We start from the raw sequence: 18,599 nt of genomic DNA on the forward strand, positions 1-18,599 counted from the left end.
TCTGTTAGCAACCATCCTACATCCCAGTACCAGTGGTGGGCAGGGCACGCATTCCTGCCCCACTGGAGCTCAGGCTGGGCATCAGGTAGACTGATGGCATGTGCCTACCCCACTTGTTCTCAGCCAGTTGGACAAGAGCTTACTCCCAAACTTTCTTTCTTTTTTTTTTTTTTTTGGCCAGTCCTGGGGCTTGGACTCAGGGCCTGAGCACTGTCCCTGGCTTCTTCTTGCTCAAGGCTAGCACTCTGCCACCTGAGCCACAGCGCCACTTCTGGCCGTTTTTTGTATATGTGGTGCTGGGGAATTGAACCCAGGGCCTCATGTATAGGAGGCAAGCACTCTTGCCACTAGGCCATATCCCCATCCCCCCAAACTTTCTTTAACCTACGTGTGGACGGAAGTAAAATCCTGGCACCAAAACTGAAGGAAAAAATGTGTTTAAGATCAAGCCAAGATCCTAACAGGGAGCAGCACCTTTACCTCTTGGTCTGGCCTCCCATGATGCGGAAATACATCAACAAGTGACTATTCTTATGTAGAAGTCCAGTGCACAGCAAGGATAGGGTTCCAGGTGGCGCAGGGAGGAGGACAGTGAAAGGAGAGGCCAGAAAGCTGTAGCTGGGAGCGGGAGGGTCTTGAGTGGTCCCTGATGGCGACCAGGTCGGTAACACTCTGAAGAAGGCTAATAATAAATAGATGCACGTAACAAGCATTCAGTCAGTTTGGGGTCAGACTGCATGGGACAAGCAGAGGTCTCTCTCCCAAGCCTATACGCAGGTGCCAGGGACCAGTGTCTCTAGCAAAGGTACAAAAAATGAAGTGGCTTCTTTTCAAGTATTAAAAAAATAAGTTAATTGGCCAAAAGGGTCTGAAGTGACTGAGTGTCCGGCCAGATCATCAGCTTCATCTCAATGTGCAAGCACAGGAAAATGCCGAGGATGGCCATCTCCTGCCCCACAGGGGCGCTGCGCAGGGACAGTTCCGTCGTCGATGGGGAGATTGATGTGAGAGGCCTCCTGCGGCCCCCACAAAGTCAGTACTTTCCAGTGTCAGAATGGCTGTGAACTAAAGCAAAATGCAGCACTCCACAGGCCTCAGGACACAGCCAGTGAGAGGCCTGGGCAGTTGGCCACTGAGGGGTCGAATGTATGATGCAGGACTGGGGGCAGACCCAGACTGTGTCCTCTTGACTGGCAGAATGATCCAGAATGATCCAGACCCTTCCCAGCACTCAGCTTTCCCTGTGATGCTGAGGTGAGCAATGCCCCTTTCCTTTCTGTCCACATTGTTCTTTGGCAGGGTGATTTGCCCTTCTTTGGTGGTGCTTCAGGGAGCATGAAGAAAAGGACCGCCCTCTGTGGTGTTCTCTGTGGTGGTGGCGGTAGCTTTGAAGAGAGGGAGCCGCTTCCCTCTCTTAACAAATGTGCCATCAGCTCCAGGCAGTGGCAGTCAGGGACTGTGCAGACATACATCAAACCACCCTGCTCCTCCCTACAGCGTAGGGGTCTAACTGGCCCCTTCCTAGGGGTGGAACCATCCCCCAGGGCTTCCTCACAGTGCATGAGCACACAGGCAGGTGTCGAGCACACCACACGGGCATCTGACTTCAAGCTCCTAAGGGCCCCAGGCTCTTGGATCCAGGTGGTTTAGGAGCACCCAGCAGGATCAGGAAATGCCAGATCCACCAACTGCAGGGGCAGGCTGGGCTCAGGACCAGTCCAAGCTGAAGCCCTTGCATAGCATGGCAGCCTCCAGATCCTTGTCCTCTTCCTTCTCCTGGAGCCGCTGCTCCTCCAACAGGGCCACGAGAGAGTCTCTCTGTTCCACCACCTCCAGCATCTCATTTAGGATCCTCTTCTCCTCCGACAGTTCTTCCTCAGTCTTCAGATGATCTGAGGAACGGCCAAAGGCATTCGTAGTGCAGCTGAGGGGGGCTGCCCGTGCCACCCCCTTACCCAAGCCCTGCCCACTCACCTTCCACAGCCATGCGCTCCCTCAGCTCCTGCTGCAGTCGACTCTGCCGGTCTTCCAGCTCCAGCTCCCGGGCACTGGGGGGGGGGGGGGACCAAGGGGGGATAGTGACAGTCACTTGGGGACCAATTCTTTCACTCCACTAAGCTTGCAGTGATGCACAGGCATGGACAGGGAACTAGGTTTCCACCCTGGCCCTCCCCACCGCCAGGTCCCCAGACTCACAAGACCATCAGCTCCGATTCATAGCGCACCATGGCATTTTTCTCCTGCACCAGCTTGAACCACTCCTGCATCAGCTTGGGGTCATCCTTCTTGCCCATGCCTATGGGGGGGGGGAGGGGTCAGTCCACAGAATGGTTTGTCCACCCGGCCCGGAAGGTTCATCACACTGGGGCAAATGTGCAAAGAGAGCCAAGCAAGATGCTGCCGGAACACTTCCAACCAGGCCCAAAGTTTGCCTACAGCCTTGGGTGGGGGCAGACAATGCCATGCCCCTGAACCATCCTGACCCCAGGTCTTGTGAACCCTACACTGCCCATCTGTCCTGTCAGGCCCCACCTGTACCTCCACCAGTAACCCTTGTTGGAGCTTGTTCTCTCCCCTGAGACAAATGTTGTTCCTGTCCAGCAACTGTCTTCTGGTATCTTAGGCTGCTTTGCCTCCATTTTTTTCTTTGTCAGTACTGGGATTTGAAGTCAGAATCTTGTGCTGGCTAGACAGGCACTCTACTACTTGAGATACACCTCCAGCCCTTTCTGCTTTGATTGCTTTATTACCCATTTTGGCATTACAGGAATTTGAACTCAGGGCCTTGCACTTGCTGGGTGGATGCTCTATCACTGAGCCCACCTCCAGCCCTTTTGTGCTCTGGTTTTTTTTTTTTTGTTTTTTTTTAAGATAAGGCCCTGTTTTCTGCTGTGGCAGGTGACTAGATTGAGATTCCCCTACTTTTTTTTTTTTTTTGGCCAGTTCTGGACCTTGGACTCAGGACCTGAGCACTGTCCCTGGCTTCTCTTTGCTCAAGGCTAGCACTCTGCCACTTGAGCCACAGTGCCACCTCTGGCCATTTTCTATATATGTGGTGCTGGGGAATCGAACCCAGGGCTTCATGTATACGAGGCAAGCACTCCTGCCACTAGGCCATATTCCCAGCCCCAGATTTCCCCTACTTTTAAGCTTCTTGATGTAGAGTAACAGGTACATGCCGCTGTGCTCAGCTCTCAGGTGAGATGGGTCTTGTGAACTTTTCCACCCAGCTGGCCTCCAACTACTATTCTCTCAGTCTCAGCCTCTGACACAGCTAGGACTCCAGTCACTGGCAACTGGTATGAGCTTTGGTCATTTTTTAGATAGGGTTCTCGCTTCTCTTGCTTGGGATGCTGTAGGGTGTATACCAAACTTTTTATTTGCTGGAGTTTTTATTGTTTATTGTATAGCTTTTTATTTGTATTGATTAGTCTCCTGAACTTTTCTTCCTGAGCTAACCCTCAACCATAATTCTACTGATCTCTGCCTCCTGAGTATCTAGGATTATAGCCATGAGCCACCAGGCTCTGCTTTGCCTCCTTTTTAATTTATTTATTTTTGGGCAGGTGCTGTTCCCAAGTCTTTGCTCAAGGCTATATTGCTCTACCAGTTGAGCCACAGCTCCACTTTTGGCTTTGTTTTTTGGGTAATTAGTTGGAAATAAGAGTCTCACAGGCTTTTCTGCCCGAGCTGGCTTCAAACCGCAATCCTCAGATCGCAGCCTCCTGAGTAGCTAGGATTACAAGTGTGAGCCGCCTGCACCCAGCTTGCCTCCCTCTTTTAATGCTGCCTTTCATTTAACATCACCTTGTCTCTATGTGTTAGGTCTCCTCAGAGGAAACCAGTATAACAAACAGGACAGATACAGACTGATAAGATACATCTAAACAACCCTCATCTAACCCAGTTCGCATCTGATCCAGTCCCAGCAGCTAGTTTGGGGGCAGGTGGAACCTGCTGATTTGGGCTACCATGAATGAATGCACAACTAGCAACTAAGTATCCAACAGGAGACTAAGCCCTTGGAGAACTGGGAAAACTTTCCAGTGAATCAAACCAGCCACGGAGTGAGCACATGCCTGCCTCAGAGATCCTATTAGAGGCTCGGAAATATTTTTTTTTTTTTCTGTGCTAGTGGTAAAGAGGCTGGAACTCAGGGCCAGGATGCTCTCCCTTAGCTTTTTTGCTGGTTAACTGGAGGTAAGAGTGTCACGGACGTTCTTGCCTGGGCTGGCTTTGAGTGGCAATCTTCAGTTCTCAGCCTCCTGAGTAGCTAGGATTACAGGTGTGAGCCACCAGCACCTGGCTCATGAATACTTTTTGATTACGAACTCTTTTGAGGCAGGTCATAAAAGCTAAGGGATTCTTAGTGAAATGTGTATGTGTACACCTAAAAATGTATTTTGAGGTGCTAGGGCTGGAAACCAGGGCCTCTGGAATGTGAGGCAAGTTAAGTGCTTCTCACTGAGCTACACCTCCAGCCCAACATCAACTTTATGCAGAATTTCAGGGTGTCCTAGCACAGGAGGACAGAACAATGCTCTCAGGCAGGTACCTCTCCTGGGTTTCCCTCTCCCTCCTTCTCATTGCACACTGCCTCTCTGCCCCACGCCAGATGAAGCAGAATGACTGCAGTGTTTTCTGGGCACATACAACACCTGAGCCAGGTAGTCTTTACCTAGCAGCTACTCTGGAGGCACAAACAGCTCACATCCACACAAGCAGGGTGAGTGCCTGTCCCGGGCCCAGTGCACATGCAGCCTCATGCCTGAGTTTAAGGTCAGGTCCTGCCCCTGAGCCCTGCTTTCAAGATGGAATCCCCTCTCTCTCCAGGCCGTGGAGCCTGCTACTGCAGAATGTCACCTTCCTGTCTGGGGCCCAAGCTCTCTTCACCCAATCCAATAGACTTGAGTCTTTGGCTTTAAAGCAGCCGACAGCCCAGTTCCACGCATTCCTTCTGGAGCGTCTCTGCACAGTGCCCACGTGGCCAAGGAAATGGAGCCCCGAGGCATGCAAGCTGCCCAGTGTGGCAAGCCTCGACGAGCACACCAAGTCTCCCTCTCTTCCGCCTCCCCGCATATAAAGACAGGAAAATTCCACTGGGGGACATTTGAGCACCACTCATGAGCCATGGTGGAGCTTGTTCACAGTGGATGAGCAAGGGATAGGGTGAGGTGGGGAGAGGTCACATGTGAGAACCATGGAGAGCAGAGTAAGAGGTTAGCAGGGGTTAGTCATGGCCACACTCCCCTCCCGGGCCCACATGCCTTGTCAACAACAATCTCATCACCACAAGACTTCAAATCAGACAAACTTAAGAAAACAAAACAAGACACACTCAGCAAGACAAAAGGTAGAGAAGTCTGCTTCTAGTGGGGCCCTTGGAAAAGACCTTAGGGGCATCTGTGTAGATCAGGCTTTGTAAGGACAGTATTCCTTGACTCTAGCAATACAAATGGCTGCCACAATGGGTGGCTCTTGCCCCATGCCTCTGGCTCCTCTGTGCTGGGCTGGAGCTCCCAGGCCCCAAGTGCCAATGTGGGCAAGACTGCAGGAATTCTGTAGCCTCTAGATGCCAGGCTCAAAGGCTCCCAACTTCCCTTGGTTCCCAGTCCTTCCTTAGATAGTCTAAGGGATACTGTGCCTTGTAAGGGGCTGCCACATGTCCATGACGTTCTCAGAAAGGGCTGTCAGGTGTCAGAGAAGGAGACAGCAATTGGGCTTCGGCTCCCTGTGGGACTCTGGTGGCTACGACCCCATGAAGGCAGTGGGGATGAGATGGGAAGAGGTTACGTTACCTTCCTGGACACAGCAAGGGCAGAAGGAGAGAGGTCTACGCCGTGGAGTCCCGCCACTGGGCTCAACTTCAAAAAGGACCAAACAAGGAGGAGGAAGAGGAGGAGAGGGAGGAGGAGGAGGAAGAAGAGGAGGAGGAGGAGGAGGAGGAGGAGGAGGAGGAGGAGGAGGAGGAGGAGGAGATGGAGAAAGACAAAAGAGGAAAAAGAGGAGGCGGAAGTCGGAGGTGGAGAGGGAAAGGGAGAAAGTGAAATAAAAAAAAACAAGCAGAGGACAAAAAGCATAAAAAGTGAGAAAAGAACAACAGAGGAAAAGGAAAAATACAAGAAATGGAGAAGCAGAAACAGGGGAAACAAAGTCTACAAATGAATCAAGTCCTTTTTTCAGCACAGAAACTGAACAAGAGCAAGCCTAGGTACCCGGCAGTAGGGGCTGACGTGGGCACGTGGCTTAACAAAGGAGTGGGGTTTTCTTCCTGAGGCACAGAGGTGCCTTGTTCTTCCTTACGGGTAGAGCAGTGATGCTGGGCTGTTTCCACACAGTGTCCACTGGGGTCTTGGGCTCCTTCCTCCAAAATCCTCAAAGCTCCTGGTAGCTCTGCCCACCTCTGTGGAATTCATGACTGAATACACACCAGTGGTCTGGCTCCATGTGGAGGTGGTAACACAGGGCTGCCATTCAAATCAAAGTGAAGGATTTTGGTAGCACCTGCTACCCTTGGCCACTGTACTCACAGAACCATGACTTGGTGGTGGGCCTGCAGGGCTGTGATACTCGCCATGCTGTGTCAGGCCCACCTGGGGGATATGCATACATAGGCACTTTCGCAGGCCCCATCACTTTGGACAGCCAACCACCCAATTATTCTAGTCCTTTCATCTCCTAGAGAGACTCAGTGCTGTCACATTGTCACATTGCTGTTGTTAGGCCAAAATGGGGAGCTGACAGGACATGGCAACACCTCATAGCAACCATGCTGGCAAGAGTGGAAATGGGCAGCTGAGAGGACACAGGATGCAGAGATGTCTCCAGACCCTGGGGAGCCCTGATGGCCACTCAAGGAAGAGGGAGAGGAGCAGAGCAAGGGACCATCACAGAACCAGCGGAGCACACATAGGGGACAGGAAAGCCCAAGGAACAACAGGTCTAGGGAACCACAGAGAAGGGCTGAGGGAGTGGCTTGAGTCAACAGGAGGGTCAAGCAGACAAACCACTGTTGGAAAGGCCACTCTACACTGCAGTGGAGTAAGTGTAAGGACCACATTCTCTTTCCTTAAAGCCCTTTGGTGTTCTGCACATCACTTTGTGCAGCGAGCTGCATGGTGGCACAATCTCAAAACCAAAGCCAGAGACAGTGTGTGAAGTGCTGATACTCCCAGAGTTCTCAACAGACACAATGGTGACCAGCTGATGCCTGGAGAGGTGGGGAAGGTTCTCTTTCCTTAAAAACAAAACAAAATAAAACCTGCTCTGGGTTAGAGCTCATCTACTCAGCCTATTTTGAAGCATAGAGTCTATGCTGAGGCTTGAAATGCCTGGATAAATCCCTTAAGAACAACATCAATTAATTGTCTTACACATGAATAGGCTGGGCTGTGAAGAGAATAGCATACATATTCATTAGCAGGGGAGAATGACACTAAATATGCACCCCAAATCTCCAAAATCATCTAGGTGACACATATTTAAAACATGCTCTACTTTCTGGATACCACAAACTATAGCTTTGGCCACATTCCTTGTTCACTCTTTCTGAAATAGCACACAACTGGACATACAAGACTACTGATGAGCTGGGTGCCAGTGGCTCACACTTGTAACCCCAGCTACTTAGGAGGCTGAGATCTGAGCAAGCCCAGGCAAGAAAGTCCGTGAGATTCTTCCACTCCAATTAATCACCAAAAAAGCTGGAAGTAGAGCTGGGGCTTAAGTGGTAGAGTACTAGCCTTGAGCACAAAAGCTCAAGGACAGCACCCAGGACCTGAGTTCAAGCCCCACACACCCACAAAAGAACAATGACAATGAAAGTTAGGAAATGAGTTGGGTGCTGGTGGTTCATACTTGTAACCCTAGCTACTCAGGAGGCTGAGTTGTGAAGTTGCAGTTCAAAGCCAGCTTGAGTAGGAAAATCTGTGAGACTCTTATCTCCAATTAACCCCCCAAAAATTGGAAGTGGAGCTATGACTCAAAGTGATGAGTTCTAGACTTGAGCGAAAGAGCTCAGAGACAGCACCGGGGCTTTGAGTTGAAGCCTCATGACTACTCCCCACCCCACCCCCAACCAAAAAAAAGTTAGGAAATAAAAATAGGAAAAGGAGACAGTCTCAGGTGAAAAAGTATTTTTAAAAAAAGAAGGAAAAAGTAGTTGCTTCTGACATTGGTAACAGTATAGAGGCAGGAGGTTCAACATAACCAGGCAGATCTGAAAGGTTGAACTGAAAATGCAGAACCTCAAGCCAACTCCAATCATAGTACACCTAATAAGGGGAAAGGAAGAGGGTCAAGGCCCAGCTCTGGGGCTACACTTGCTATTTCAGCTCCGTGATTTCCACAATGAATGTGCAACTATCTTAAAAACAGAAAGAAGAAAAAAACCCACCTTGATGGTATTGCAAAAAGAATTGGGGTATGTGTGGGAAACCAATGGGGCAGGGAAGTTCCATGCTAGACTAGAATCTGAATCACTATGTAAGCAAGGCACAGGGCATAGGGGTGCTATTGGGCTAATCATTTCTTTGCCTTTTACAGAGATGTGAGAAACATGGTCTCCTTCACTCGATCTTTTCTTTTCCACTGTGGTGCTGGGGGTAAACCCAGGGCCTCATGTATACCAGGCAAGCGTGCTACCACTGAACTACAAACTCTGAGCTTGGGTGCTCATCTGAAACCTAAGACAGAACACACATTAGTCTTTTTAATACTAAAAATCCCCAAAGCCCCAGTCGAGAGGGGGAGTGGCAGAAAAGGTTCTAGTGGCGTCCTTACAAGAAGGCTTCAGAAATGAAGCACAGGGAGACCAAGCCAAAGCCTAGCTCAGCTACTTCCAGGGGCAGAAAAGCCTGGCTCTACCCTGAGCTCTGAGTGGGGCACTGTGTACTATGATTGGAGTTGGCTTGAGGTTCTGCATTTTCAGTTCAACCTTTCAGATCTGCCTGGTTATGTTGAACCTCCTGCCTCTATACTGTTACCAATGTCAGAAGCAACTAGATATACCTTAGAAGGCTTATGGGTTTATTCTAAGCACAAGGTGAGAAACTAATAATTTATGTAAGAAATGTTTACATGTACTATCAGCTCTCCTTCCTTCCACTCCTTCCTTTCTTTTGTCTTGAACTCATGCTTGCTAAGCTGATGCTCTACCACTTGAACCATGCCTCCAGCCCAACTTTTTGTTCATTTTGAAGATGAAGTTTTGTAGACTTTTCTGCCCAGTCTGGCTTTGAACCACAACCCTTCAGGTCTCAACCTCTTCAATAGCTAAAATAACAGGTTTGAGCAACCTCTCCACATTTTTTTCTCTGTTAAGATGCAGTTTCTTTTTTGATCAGTTTGACTTCAAATGGTAATCTTTCTGATCTCCTCTCAAATAGCTAGCATCACGGGTGTGAACTACTGTACCCAGCTTCCTTCTGTTTTTTTTTTTTTTTTTTTTTGGCCAGGCCTAGGCTGTGAACTCAGGGCCTGAGCACTGTCCCTGGCTTCTTTTTTGCTCAAGGCTAGCACTCTGCCACTTGAGCCACAGCGCCACTTCTGGCCATTTTCTGTATACGTGGTGCTGGGGAATCGAACCCAGGGCCTCATGTATACGAAGCAAGCACTCTTACCACTAGGCCATATCCCCAGCCCACTCCTTCCTTCCTTCCTTTTTATCACAGAATCTTGCTATGTGTGTAGATCAGGCTGGCCTAGAACTTGCTATCTTGCACAAGTTGGCCTTGAATCAATGATCCTCCAGCCACAGCCTGCCAAGTGCTAGGATTACTGGCATGCAGCACCCTATCAGGCTCCAATTTCTGGTTGGAAGCAAAAGATGAGGGCAGCTGCAACAGGAAAGCAAGTCGGTAGGCCACTCTCAGAGATTCCTGGACATGAAGGGAGTGTCGGGGAGCTGGTCTGGAGTGAGAATTAGCCCCGTGGTTGCTATCTTGGTATTTACTTCTTTAATTACTACGCTTCCAGTTCTCCTTCGTTGGCAAAGGGGTCTGTGCCATCAGTTCCTGGCAGGCTGTGAGGAGGGCCTATAAAGAGACATCCCAACCCCAGCAATCACAGCATGAAAGGCTGCATTTCCTTATAATACACTGGCTAGGTCCCGCAGCCTCACTAGCTTCATATCATCCACAGAGAAAAATGCTTCTTAGGAGGTGAGCCACAGTTATTTCCATGTAGGAATACAAAATTCCAAACAGCTTGCATAGATTACAGAATATCCTTTTATAAGCTGCAAATTGGCTCCACCTGTCTTCCCTGTTGACAGTTTCATGCACAAAAGTCCACAAGTCCAGGGTGAGTTCTCCCTTTTCAGCTACACTTCTGAAAGACCCTCCATCTATCAGGAGATACTTTTTCACTCTGACTTCCCTCTGGCCTCTGAGAAACTTCCTGTCAGGGGCAGGAAGGAGGTACATGTATTTGTCAGCTGCATTTTAGCGTTCCACTTGGTTGGCACATGGTCTGCAGCCAGCCCTGTGCAGCTCTTGCCTGGGTGGGCTCTTACTTCTCCATTTATTTCGTAGCAATGCAATGTATTTACTACTAAGAGACCCAACATAGGCACAATGCCTTTATCCATTTCTTGTTAAAGATCCTACAGAGTTTTGGCCTACTTTTTCCTAAGAAATACCAGGGGCATTACCATTCATCACCCTGTTCAATTTATGAGAGTAACATGCAAGGTGTTGGAAGAGCTTCCTCCCTTCATTTCCTCTCCTCCCCCACCTTTTTTTTTTTCAGTGCTGGGATTATAACTCAGAGCCTCATTCATGCTAGCCAAGTCTATCCCTCCCACCCCTCTGCCAACCCAGAGAACTCTTGGTGGGTATAGTGGAAGGAATGGGCCTGTTACTGATTTTTAAGTCTGTCTTATTTTATTATCATTCAACTGACACAAAGCAAAATCTTGTTGACTAAGATTATAGTCAACAATTCTCACTTTCCAACCCAAGAAGCCTATGTGGTCATTGCCAATGCCCGGCCTTTGTGTGAGGATCCGGGGCAACAACAAATGCTGAGGGGGACCCAGAAGGTGAGTCTCAGTGCTGCAGCATGAGTAGCACCACGGCAGGGTAACACTGCTGGTCCAGCAGGCCTGTCCTAATGACAACTCAGTGCAGAAGGAATGTCCAGGCTGGTGCTATTGCCTTCATCTCCAAATGAAGGCAACAACAATGACAAGGGTAGAATTGAGATCCAATGTGTGTGCATAGACAGGAATGTACACATCTCCTCTCCCATCCCCACAGAAGTGTTCTGGGAAACGTACAGGCTTTCAATGTTTCAAGCAAAAACAGATTTAAGCTAATTCTCAGCCTAAGCAGACAAGCAAAAACTACCCAAACCAAGTTAAAAGGCAAAAATGGCACAGGAAGAGTCCCTCAGGAAGTAGGAAGAGGGCAGGCCTGGAGTAGGCCTCTTTCTAGTCCCTCATATTACATTTCTAGACCTTTCCTTTTGAGACATATAAATCCAGGGGGAAGTTCCCCAGAATTAGAAACCAAGTCTGTGTTATCTAATGTTTTGAGAAGAGATGTGGCCGTGTGTGTGTGTGTGTGTGTGTGTGTGTGTGTGTGTGTGTGCGCGCCAGTAGTAGGGCTTGAATTTGGGGCCTGAGTGTTGTCCCTTACCTTTTTCGCTCAAGGCTGATGCTCTACCACTTGAGCCACAGCTCCACCTCCAGACTTTTGGTGGTTAATTGGAGATAATGGTCTCACAGACTTTCGTGCCTGGGCTGGTTCTGAACCGTGATCTTCCAATCTCAGCCTCCTGAGTAGCTAGGATTACAGGCGTGAGCCACCAGCATCTGGTGATCTCTTCTTTTTTTCTTGGAATACTGGGCATTGAACTCAGGGATCCGTGTATGCTCAGCACACACTCTACCAACTGAGCTACACTCCCATCCCCCAAAGGGGCTTTTAATTTAGGCTTGGAGCCTTTCAATAGTTGAGTCACTTCAAGACCCGCTGAGGCCCTCTAGTGGTCTGGAAGAGCAATGGGCAGGGACCAGGGTCTGGACTCCCTTGGGGAAATGTAATTCCGTCAACTCTAGGAATCTAGAGCTGAATTATAGACTAGGATTGTGAGTGCTGTCAGAGGGAAATATTTGTGCTGCTGCTTTTTAGGGAGTCAGGAAGAGAAGAAACAACAAGTTTAATTGCCTTCCTCAAATGAGTATTGCCATGTGCCCCAAAAAGGAAACACCAGCAGACTCTGAGCAAGGATCTAACCGTGGCATTTCTGTCTTCCTCCTGGGGCCTGGTGATTGTGCTCTGTGCCTGACGGGCACCAGAGGCTCCCTTCAGAAAGGGATGTTTCTTCCACTCTTCACTAGGAGCACAGCAGGTACCTGTGAGCAGAGCCCTCAGGGGGCCTGACCACGGTGCACACAGGCAGTAGGAATGAGGCAGCAGTGTGAGTCAAGCAGCAGCAGCTACAAGGTATCACTCTATAGAGATGCGTTCTATATAAACTGGAAGAAACAGCCTCTTTCTTCTTTTATGTCATTTCCCCCTGGAATCTTTAGACAATGTAAATCCAAAAGACTAGAATTTGGAGTCACACAGACAAAAATAGCCCACTGCCATTTTCTCACTTGAGCAGTGGGGCACGGAAAGCAGACAACACATACACAAGACCATCCATTGGGCAAAAGCCAGCATCTCAAGCTGGGAAGGTTGGGCAACAGAAAACATAAGGAGGCCTGGGCAGCAGCTCCTTCCCTGAGTTTCTGGATGTAAAAATGTCTTTTTACACCTTGAGATAAACTTAGAATTGGCAGGAACATTCTCTAGGCAGTGTTAGAAGGTGGGAGGAAGGAGTCAGGAAATTAGGCAGGATGGGGTCTGTTAACTGGGTGTAAGCATCAGCCCTTTTTCAGTGTCAGTGGCCACACGGATGCCCCAGCAGTCCTGAAGCTTGGGACCCTGGAGGAGTCTGCAGATAGGTGGGGCTCCTGGGGGCACAGACAGGGGTACAGAGACCACACCACGCCCCTGCTGGTCGGTAGAGGTAACTGAGGTACAGCACTATGCTAACAGGAGTCAGAATTAGGGCCTTTTTGTTTTGTGCTGCTAGGGATGAAAACCCAGGGTCTCATATGCACTCAACAGTCCTTCTACTACTATTGCTCTGACCTGGCTTCTGTCTGTCTACCTATCCATCCATCCATCTACCTATCTACTCAAAAGGATGGGCTAGGGTTTAAAAAAAAGGGGGGGGGATATTGTCTTTATCAACTTCTGTTTTCAAGAGAAATGGAGTCCTCAAGAGGGCGAGAAGGAGTCAATGTGCCCAATCACAAACAGGGATGTCAAGCTGGTACCAGACCCCTGCTTACCGTGAGCACCAGTGCAGGGCACTCCTTTTGCCACATGGCAGCCTTCTTGAAGAAACTGTTCAAGATCTAGGAATGAGACTTGGCCTGACCAAAGGCAGGGGTGATTTTGAGGGACTTCCCACATGCACTATAATGGCAATAGTAAGCTTTGTACAGCAGGACAGCAGGCCCTAAATTTCTTTTCTTTTTTAGTTTGGTTGTGGGCCTTGAACTCTGAGCCTGGGCGCCGTCCCTGAGCTCTTCAGCTCAAGGCTAGTGCTCTACCACTGTGAGCCACAGTGCCACTTCTGCTTTTCTGGTGGTTAACTGGAGATAAGAGTCTCATGGACTTAAACTGATGGCTTTGAACCTTGATCCTCAGATCTCAGCCTCTTGAGTAGCTAGGATGACAGACATGAGCCACCAGTGCTAGGCTCCTGGATTTATTTTCGCTAGTTCTCCAGCCTTAGAGGTATCAGGATCATCTGGAGGTCTGCTAACACACTGATGCCCAGGCCTCACCCGTGGAGTGTCTGGGATGGGCCTGAGGCTCTGCATGTCTAACCAGCCCCCAAGTAGGGTGGCTGCTGCTGCTGCTGAACTAGGGTCCACTGCCTTAGCTTCTCCTACCTTCCCTGACAGATACAGGCTGAGTCCTGGACATGGCACAGAGGAAGGGACTTCTCCCAGCTTCACTTCAAGGCTGGTGAACTGGGAAGAAATCACACGAGTGAAGCCATTGCCATGCACTGGAATTTTCAAGGGAAATGTGAGCACAACACCCTCACATTTGAAATGGCCAGTCAACTTCTCACTTGCTGCCTGTCTCCCCCCACCCTCCCACCCCCGCTTTATCTGTGTAGTGATTGTGATGGAACCAGGGTCTTGTGCATGCTAAGCAAGTGCTCTACCACTCACCTCTGCCCCAACCACAACCACTGCTTACTAAGTGGCTGACTATGAGCTACAAGTATGAAGGAGGAGAATCAAGACAAAAGTCAGGCAAACTGGAGTCCAAAGACATTGTTGCCAGACTGCCAGCATGAAGGAGGCCAGGAAGCAAAGTTGATGAGGGAAATGTGGAAAAAGCAGAAGCTTTTTAAAAACTTTTTTTTTTTGGGTGGTACTGAGGTTTGAACAACGGGCTTCATGCTCACTAGCTATCTTAAAGCTAAAAGCTATCTTAAATTCCATGGTATACATGAGATCTGACATGCTGTTTTTTTCTTGTTTCTTTTTTTCTTGCAGTGCTAGAGGTGAAACCCAAGGCTTTATACATGCTAGGCAGGTGCTTTACCACTGAGGATGGAAAAGGGTTTGTGCTTTTGCAGTTTGGTTATCAGGTTGGTTCTTCCTCCCTTTCTGTGAGCAAGGACTGGGGAGGGCAGAGGGGAAGAGTGTTGCAGGGTTAGTGCAACAGATGCTGCTATACATACCACCCAGGTGCAAGTCGATGAGGTCACTGTAATAAGACTCTCCCCAATAGTCTACAAGGAATTGGTGAAGAAAGTTACTCGATTAGATGACCCTACAGTCCCCCATGCCCAAGGCAGCACAAGAAATGCATACAGATCAGAGAAGGAAAACAGGGATGGCTGGAAAGCATGCATGTCTAAGTGCATCACATGCACACGTGCAGGCCACCTCTGTCCCTCGTGGTATGCGAGGGGCAACTGGACACCAGTGGGATGAGCCAACAGCCAGTGCCAGTGATTCCTGTTCACACCTCAGGATAGTGAGGACAGGAACTCTGGCTTTGTTGGAAATCCAGTCTCAATACTAGAAGCCCCAGTCTAGGCCCTTAGAGGTGAACACCCTAAGAAAAATATCTGCAAGCCTAAGTAGCTTTAAACACAGCCAGGGAGCTCTGAACAACTGTGTGTATGACCCCCAATGGTGGTGACTGCACATTCCTTCTAAAAGTTTCTTTGATGGATAACCTTAAGGTGGAGACCCTATATCTTCTGAGGGGAAGGCTCCCAATGTCAGTCAGCAGTTCTTAAAACCAGGAAATGAGTTAGCACTCAGGCAAAAGTACACACACGCACGTGTGCACACGCGCATACACACCCCCACACACACCCTGCTATCTGCCCTGAGGTCTGTGGGCCACAGGCATTCCTAGTCTTAGCTCCTGTGGCTACCATGAAAGGGAGCTCATCCTTCACACACCTGAGGTGCGAGGTCTCGGCTTGGCAAGGGCTGGCCTGGAGCAAGGCCTCCTCTTCCAGAGCACATGCAGACTCAGCTGTGGCTGTGTCACACTTTTTCCAGACCTACAATCTGGGTGCTGATCCTGGAAGCCATCAGTTTCTCCTTCAGCCATGGACACTTCAGAAAGCTGACTGTGACATGGTTTTCAAGGCCAGTTCATCCCGTAAGTCTAAGTCTGAACCAGGATTCCAGAAGCAAAGAGGCTCCCACGTGTTCTAGGACCAGAAATCTGCTAAGTCTTGATCTCACCCTAGGCTTAGGCTGTAAAGTTCATCCTTGTGATGGATATACAGAAGCTTCTGAAAATAGAGGCCAACTGGTGGCAGGCCTGTGTCAGACTCTTCTCTGGAAGGGCAATCTGCCTAAAGTCTGACATCCTCAGAGGGCAGATTGTCAAATGAGATGGCAGTTTCCAGCTGGCTTTTCATGGCGCTCAGCTGGAGGCTCAGCTGCAAGTTCCTTCCTAAGGGTCCACTTAGGTACAGTAAGGCTACCAACAGGAATGGAATGCAGAAGCAGAGAGAGAGAGAGGAGTGGTCACAAGGAGGAGCAGGGGCACTGGGAACTGAGACTTGATGACTCTTTTTGTTTTCCAGTTGGTCATGGGGTTTGAACTCAGGGCCTGGGCACTGTCCCTGAGTTTTTCTGCTCAAGGCTAGTGCTCTACTACTTTGAACCAGTTTCCTGGTGCTTCATTCGAGAGAAGAGTCTCAGGGACTTTTCTGCCTGGGCTGGCCTCAAACTGTGATCCTCAGATCTCAGCCTCCTTAGTAACTAGGATTACAGGCGTGAGCCACTTGCACCTGGCACTCTGTGTCTTGGAAATTGTGTATTAAGAAAAATAATGTATCTGTACATCAGTTTGATAATAAAAATTTGAAAAAAAAGAAAAATAATGTATCTGGAAATAAATTCTTGTTGTAGGAGGCACCACATAGGAAGGATTTCCTGAAAGCATCATGGGAAAAATTCCCAACATAGCTCCCAAAGCTCACTTTACAAACTGAACAGATTTGCCTTTGAGTCTAAAAGTCATTATGAAGCCTCACCTACAGACGGAGTTGGTTTTTTTTATTTTTGTTTGTTTGTTTTTGCTAGTCCTGGGCCTTGGTCTCAGGACCTGAGCACTGTCCCTGGCTTCTTCCCGCTCAAGGCTAGCACTCTGCCACTTGAGCCACAGCGCCACTTCTGGCCGTTTTCTATATATGTGGTGCTGGGGAATCGAACTGAGAGCTTCATGTGTAGGAGGCAAGTGCTCTTGCCACTAGGCCATATTCCCAGCCCCTACAGACGGAGTTGGAACAGAACTGGATTTTAAACTTCTATGGGGCCCTAGTGTTTTTCAAAAAGTACTCCAAGTGCCTCCCAAGTACCTGACTCCTAAATCTTTTAATTTGTTTAAAAACTTAACTAAGACAGGGCGTAAGATATCACAAGAAATGTACACACTGCCCTACCATGTAACTGTACCCTTTTTGCACAACACCTTGTAAAAAAATTTGTGTTCAATTAATAAATACATTAAATTAAAAAAAAAACTTAACTAAGACACATTATGCTCAAGGGCTTTATGCAGCAGCTTTAGTCACTAAGAACTGTCAATGCATGAATTTGTGCTGTTAACTCAACCTGCTTTTCTGGGACCCTCAGGAGCACGTTTCTTCTGCTCTCTGTGTCCAAGTGTCTGAACTCCCTGTAGCTGTCCCAGTGAAGAGGAAGGAAGAGACTTAAGTTATGTCCTGGCCGGCCAGGGCCGTGCTCATATCCCACTGTGCAGGGACCATGGAGGAGGGCTGGCCGCACAGCATGCTCCTGCTGGTCCCCTGCAGGTGGACAGCACAGTGCCTCACCACTCCACAGCACAGCTGGGTTTTCTGCTTATGTGTACTTGGGAGCTTCCTATCTGAGACTGGTTTTCTGCAAAGAATATGAACTGCTATTAGGCTTGTTAGTGATTCAGTGATAGGAAAAAATGCTGCTTTCTATTTTTAAGTTTTCAATATTGACACCACCGAAACTGCAGATGTTCTGAGGTTTCCAGGTGAGCTGCTGGAAACAGCATTGACAGCAAGTTCCTGTGCTTTCCAAACCAGTCTCATCACTGTGTGGGGAACCAGTTGGAGACTGAGGCTTATAGCCTCACTTGCAGCTTCCCATGGAATTTGTGCTTCCAAGTTTGTGTTGTGTACATGTGCATATGTGTGCACCTGTCTTAAAACATTTTAGAGTAATTCTTTTGGATTTTAAACTTGATCTTACAATCTTCCACCAAGGGCTATCTGTTGCTAAAAGCATGATTGGAACCACTGACTTACATGAAATCCAGGTTGCACATGTTTATGAAAACCCAATTATCTTTTTTTATTTTTTTTTGGCCAGTCCTGGGCCTTGGACTCAGGGCCTGAGCACCATCCCTGGCTTCTTCCCGCTCAAGGCTAGTACTCTGCCACCTGAGCCACAGCGCCCCTTCTGGCCGTTTTCCATATATGTGGTGCTGGGGAATCGAACCGAGAGCTTCATGTGTAGGAGGCAAGTGCTCTTGCCACTAGGCCATATTCCCAGCCCTGAAAACCCAATTATCTTAAACTTATTTATTTTTGGAGGTTCTGGGTATGGAAGTCGGGTCCTTGCCCATGGCTAGGCAAGCACTAAACCAGCGAACTGCATCTCCAGCCCCTCCTCTGCCTATCCTTAATGGTGTTATTTTCTGGCCTATGGGCCACGGCTGCTGGAGTAATGTACCTGTCAGAGAAATGGTCTAGCACCGATGGAGACTGCAGCTGCAGGCAGCTAAGTACTTCTCAGAAACCACCAACACAGATGGCCTTCAGAACCCTAGTGAGGGGGCAGAGTTCTTCTCTGTGACTCCATCAACACAGACAGCAACTTACTCCAGAGCTCCACTGAGGGACAGAGTTGTCTCCAGAACCTGAGTGAGGGGCAGGATTCTCCTCTGTGACTACATCAACACAGACAGCAACTCCCTCCAGAACCCCGGGGGGTGGGGGTTGTGGGGGTGGGGGTGGAGGGGACACAGGATTCTCCTCTATGACTTCAT

The 18,599-nt window shown here is 48.9% G+C and overlaps 1 protein-coding gene across 4 annotated transcripts in view; it reads right to left on the bottom strand.

Moving 5' to 3' along the window:
• Positions 1-373: 373 nt before the first annotated feature.
• Positions 374-18,599, bottom strand: part of Mical3 (microtubule associated monooxygenase, calponin and LIM domain containing 3) — a 139,724-nt gene continuing 121,498 nt past the window's right edge. For 3 of the 4 annotated variants that reach the window (XM_048335185.1, XM_048335184.1, XM_048335183.1), the window contains 3 exons: positions 2,197-2,296; positions 1,975-2,048; positions 374-1,892 (listed from right to left, as the gene is read on the bottom strand). In XM_048335185.1, coding sequence (XP_048191142.1) covers positions 1,708-1,892; positions 1,975-2,048; positions 2,197-2,296 — 359 coding nt within the window. In that variant the 3' untranslated portion in view covers positions 374-1,707. Of the gene's footprint in view, positions 1,893-1,974; positions 2,049-2,196; positions 2,297-14,763; positions 14,815-18,599 lie in introns of all 4 variants that reach the window. The other variant, XM_048335182.1, reaches the window with a different exon arrangement.

The sequence above is a fragment of the Perognathus longimembris genome, chromosome 27 (genome assembly GCF_023159225.1).
Source record: "Perognathus longimembris pacificus isolate PPM17 chromosome 27, ASM2315922v1, whole genome shotgun sequence".
NCBI lineage: Eukaryota > Metazoa > Chordata > Mammalia > Rodentia > Heteromyidae > Perognathus > Perognathus longimembris.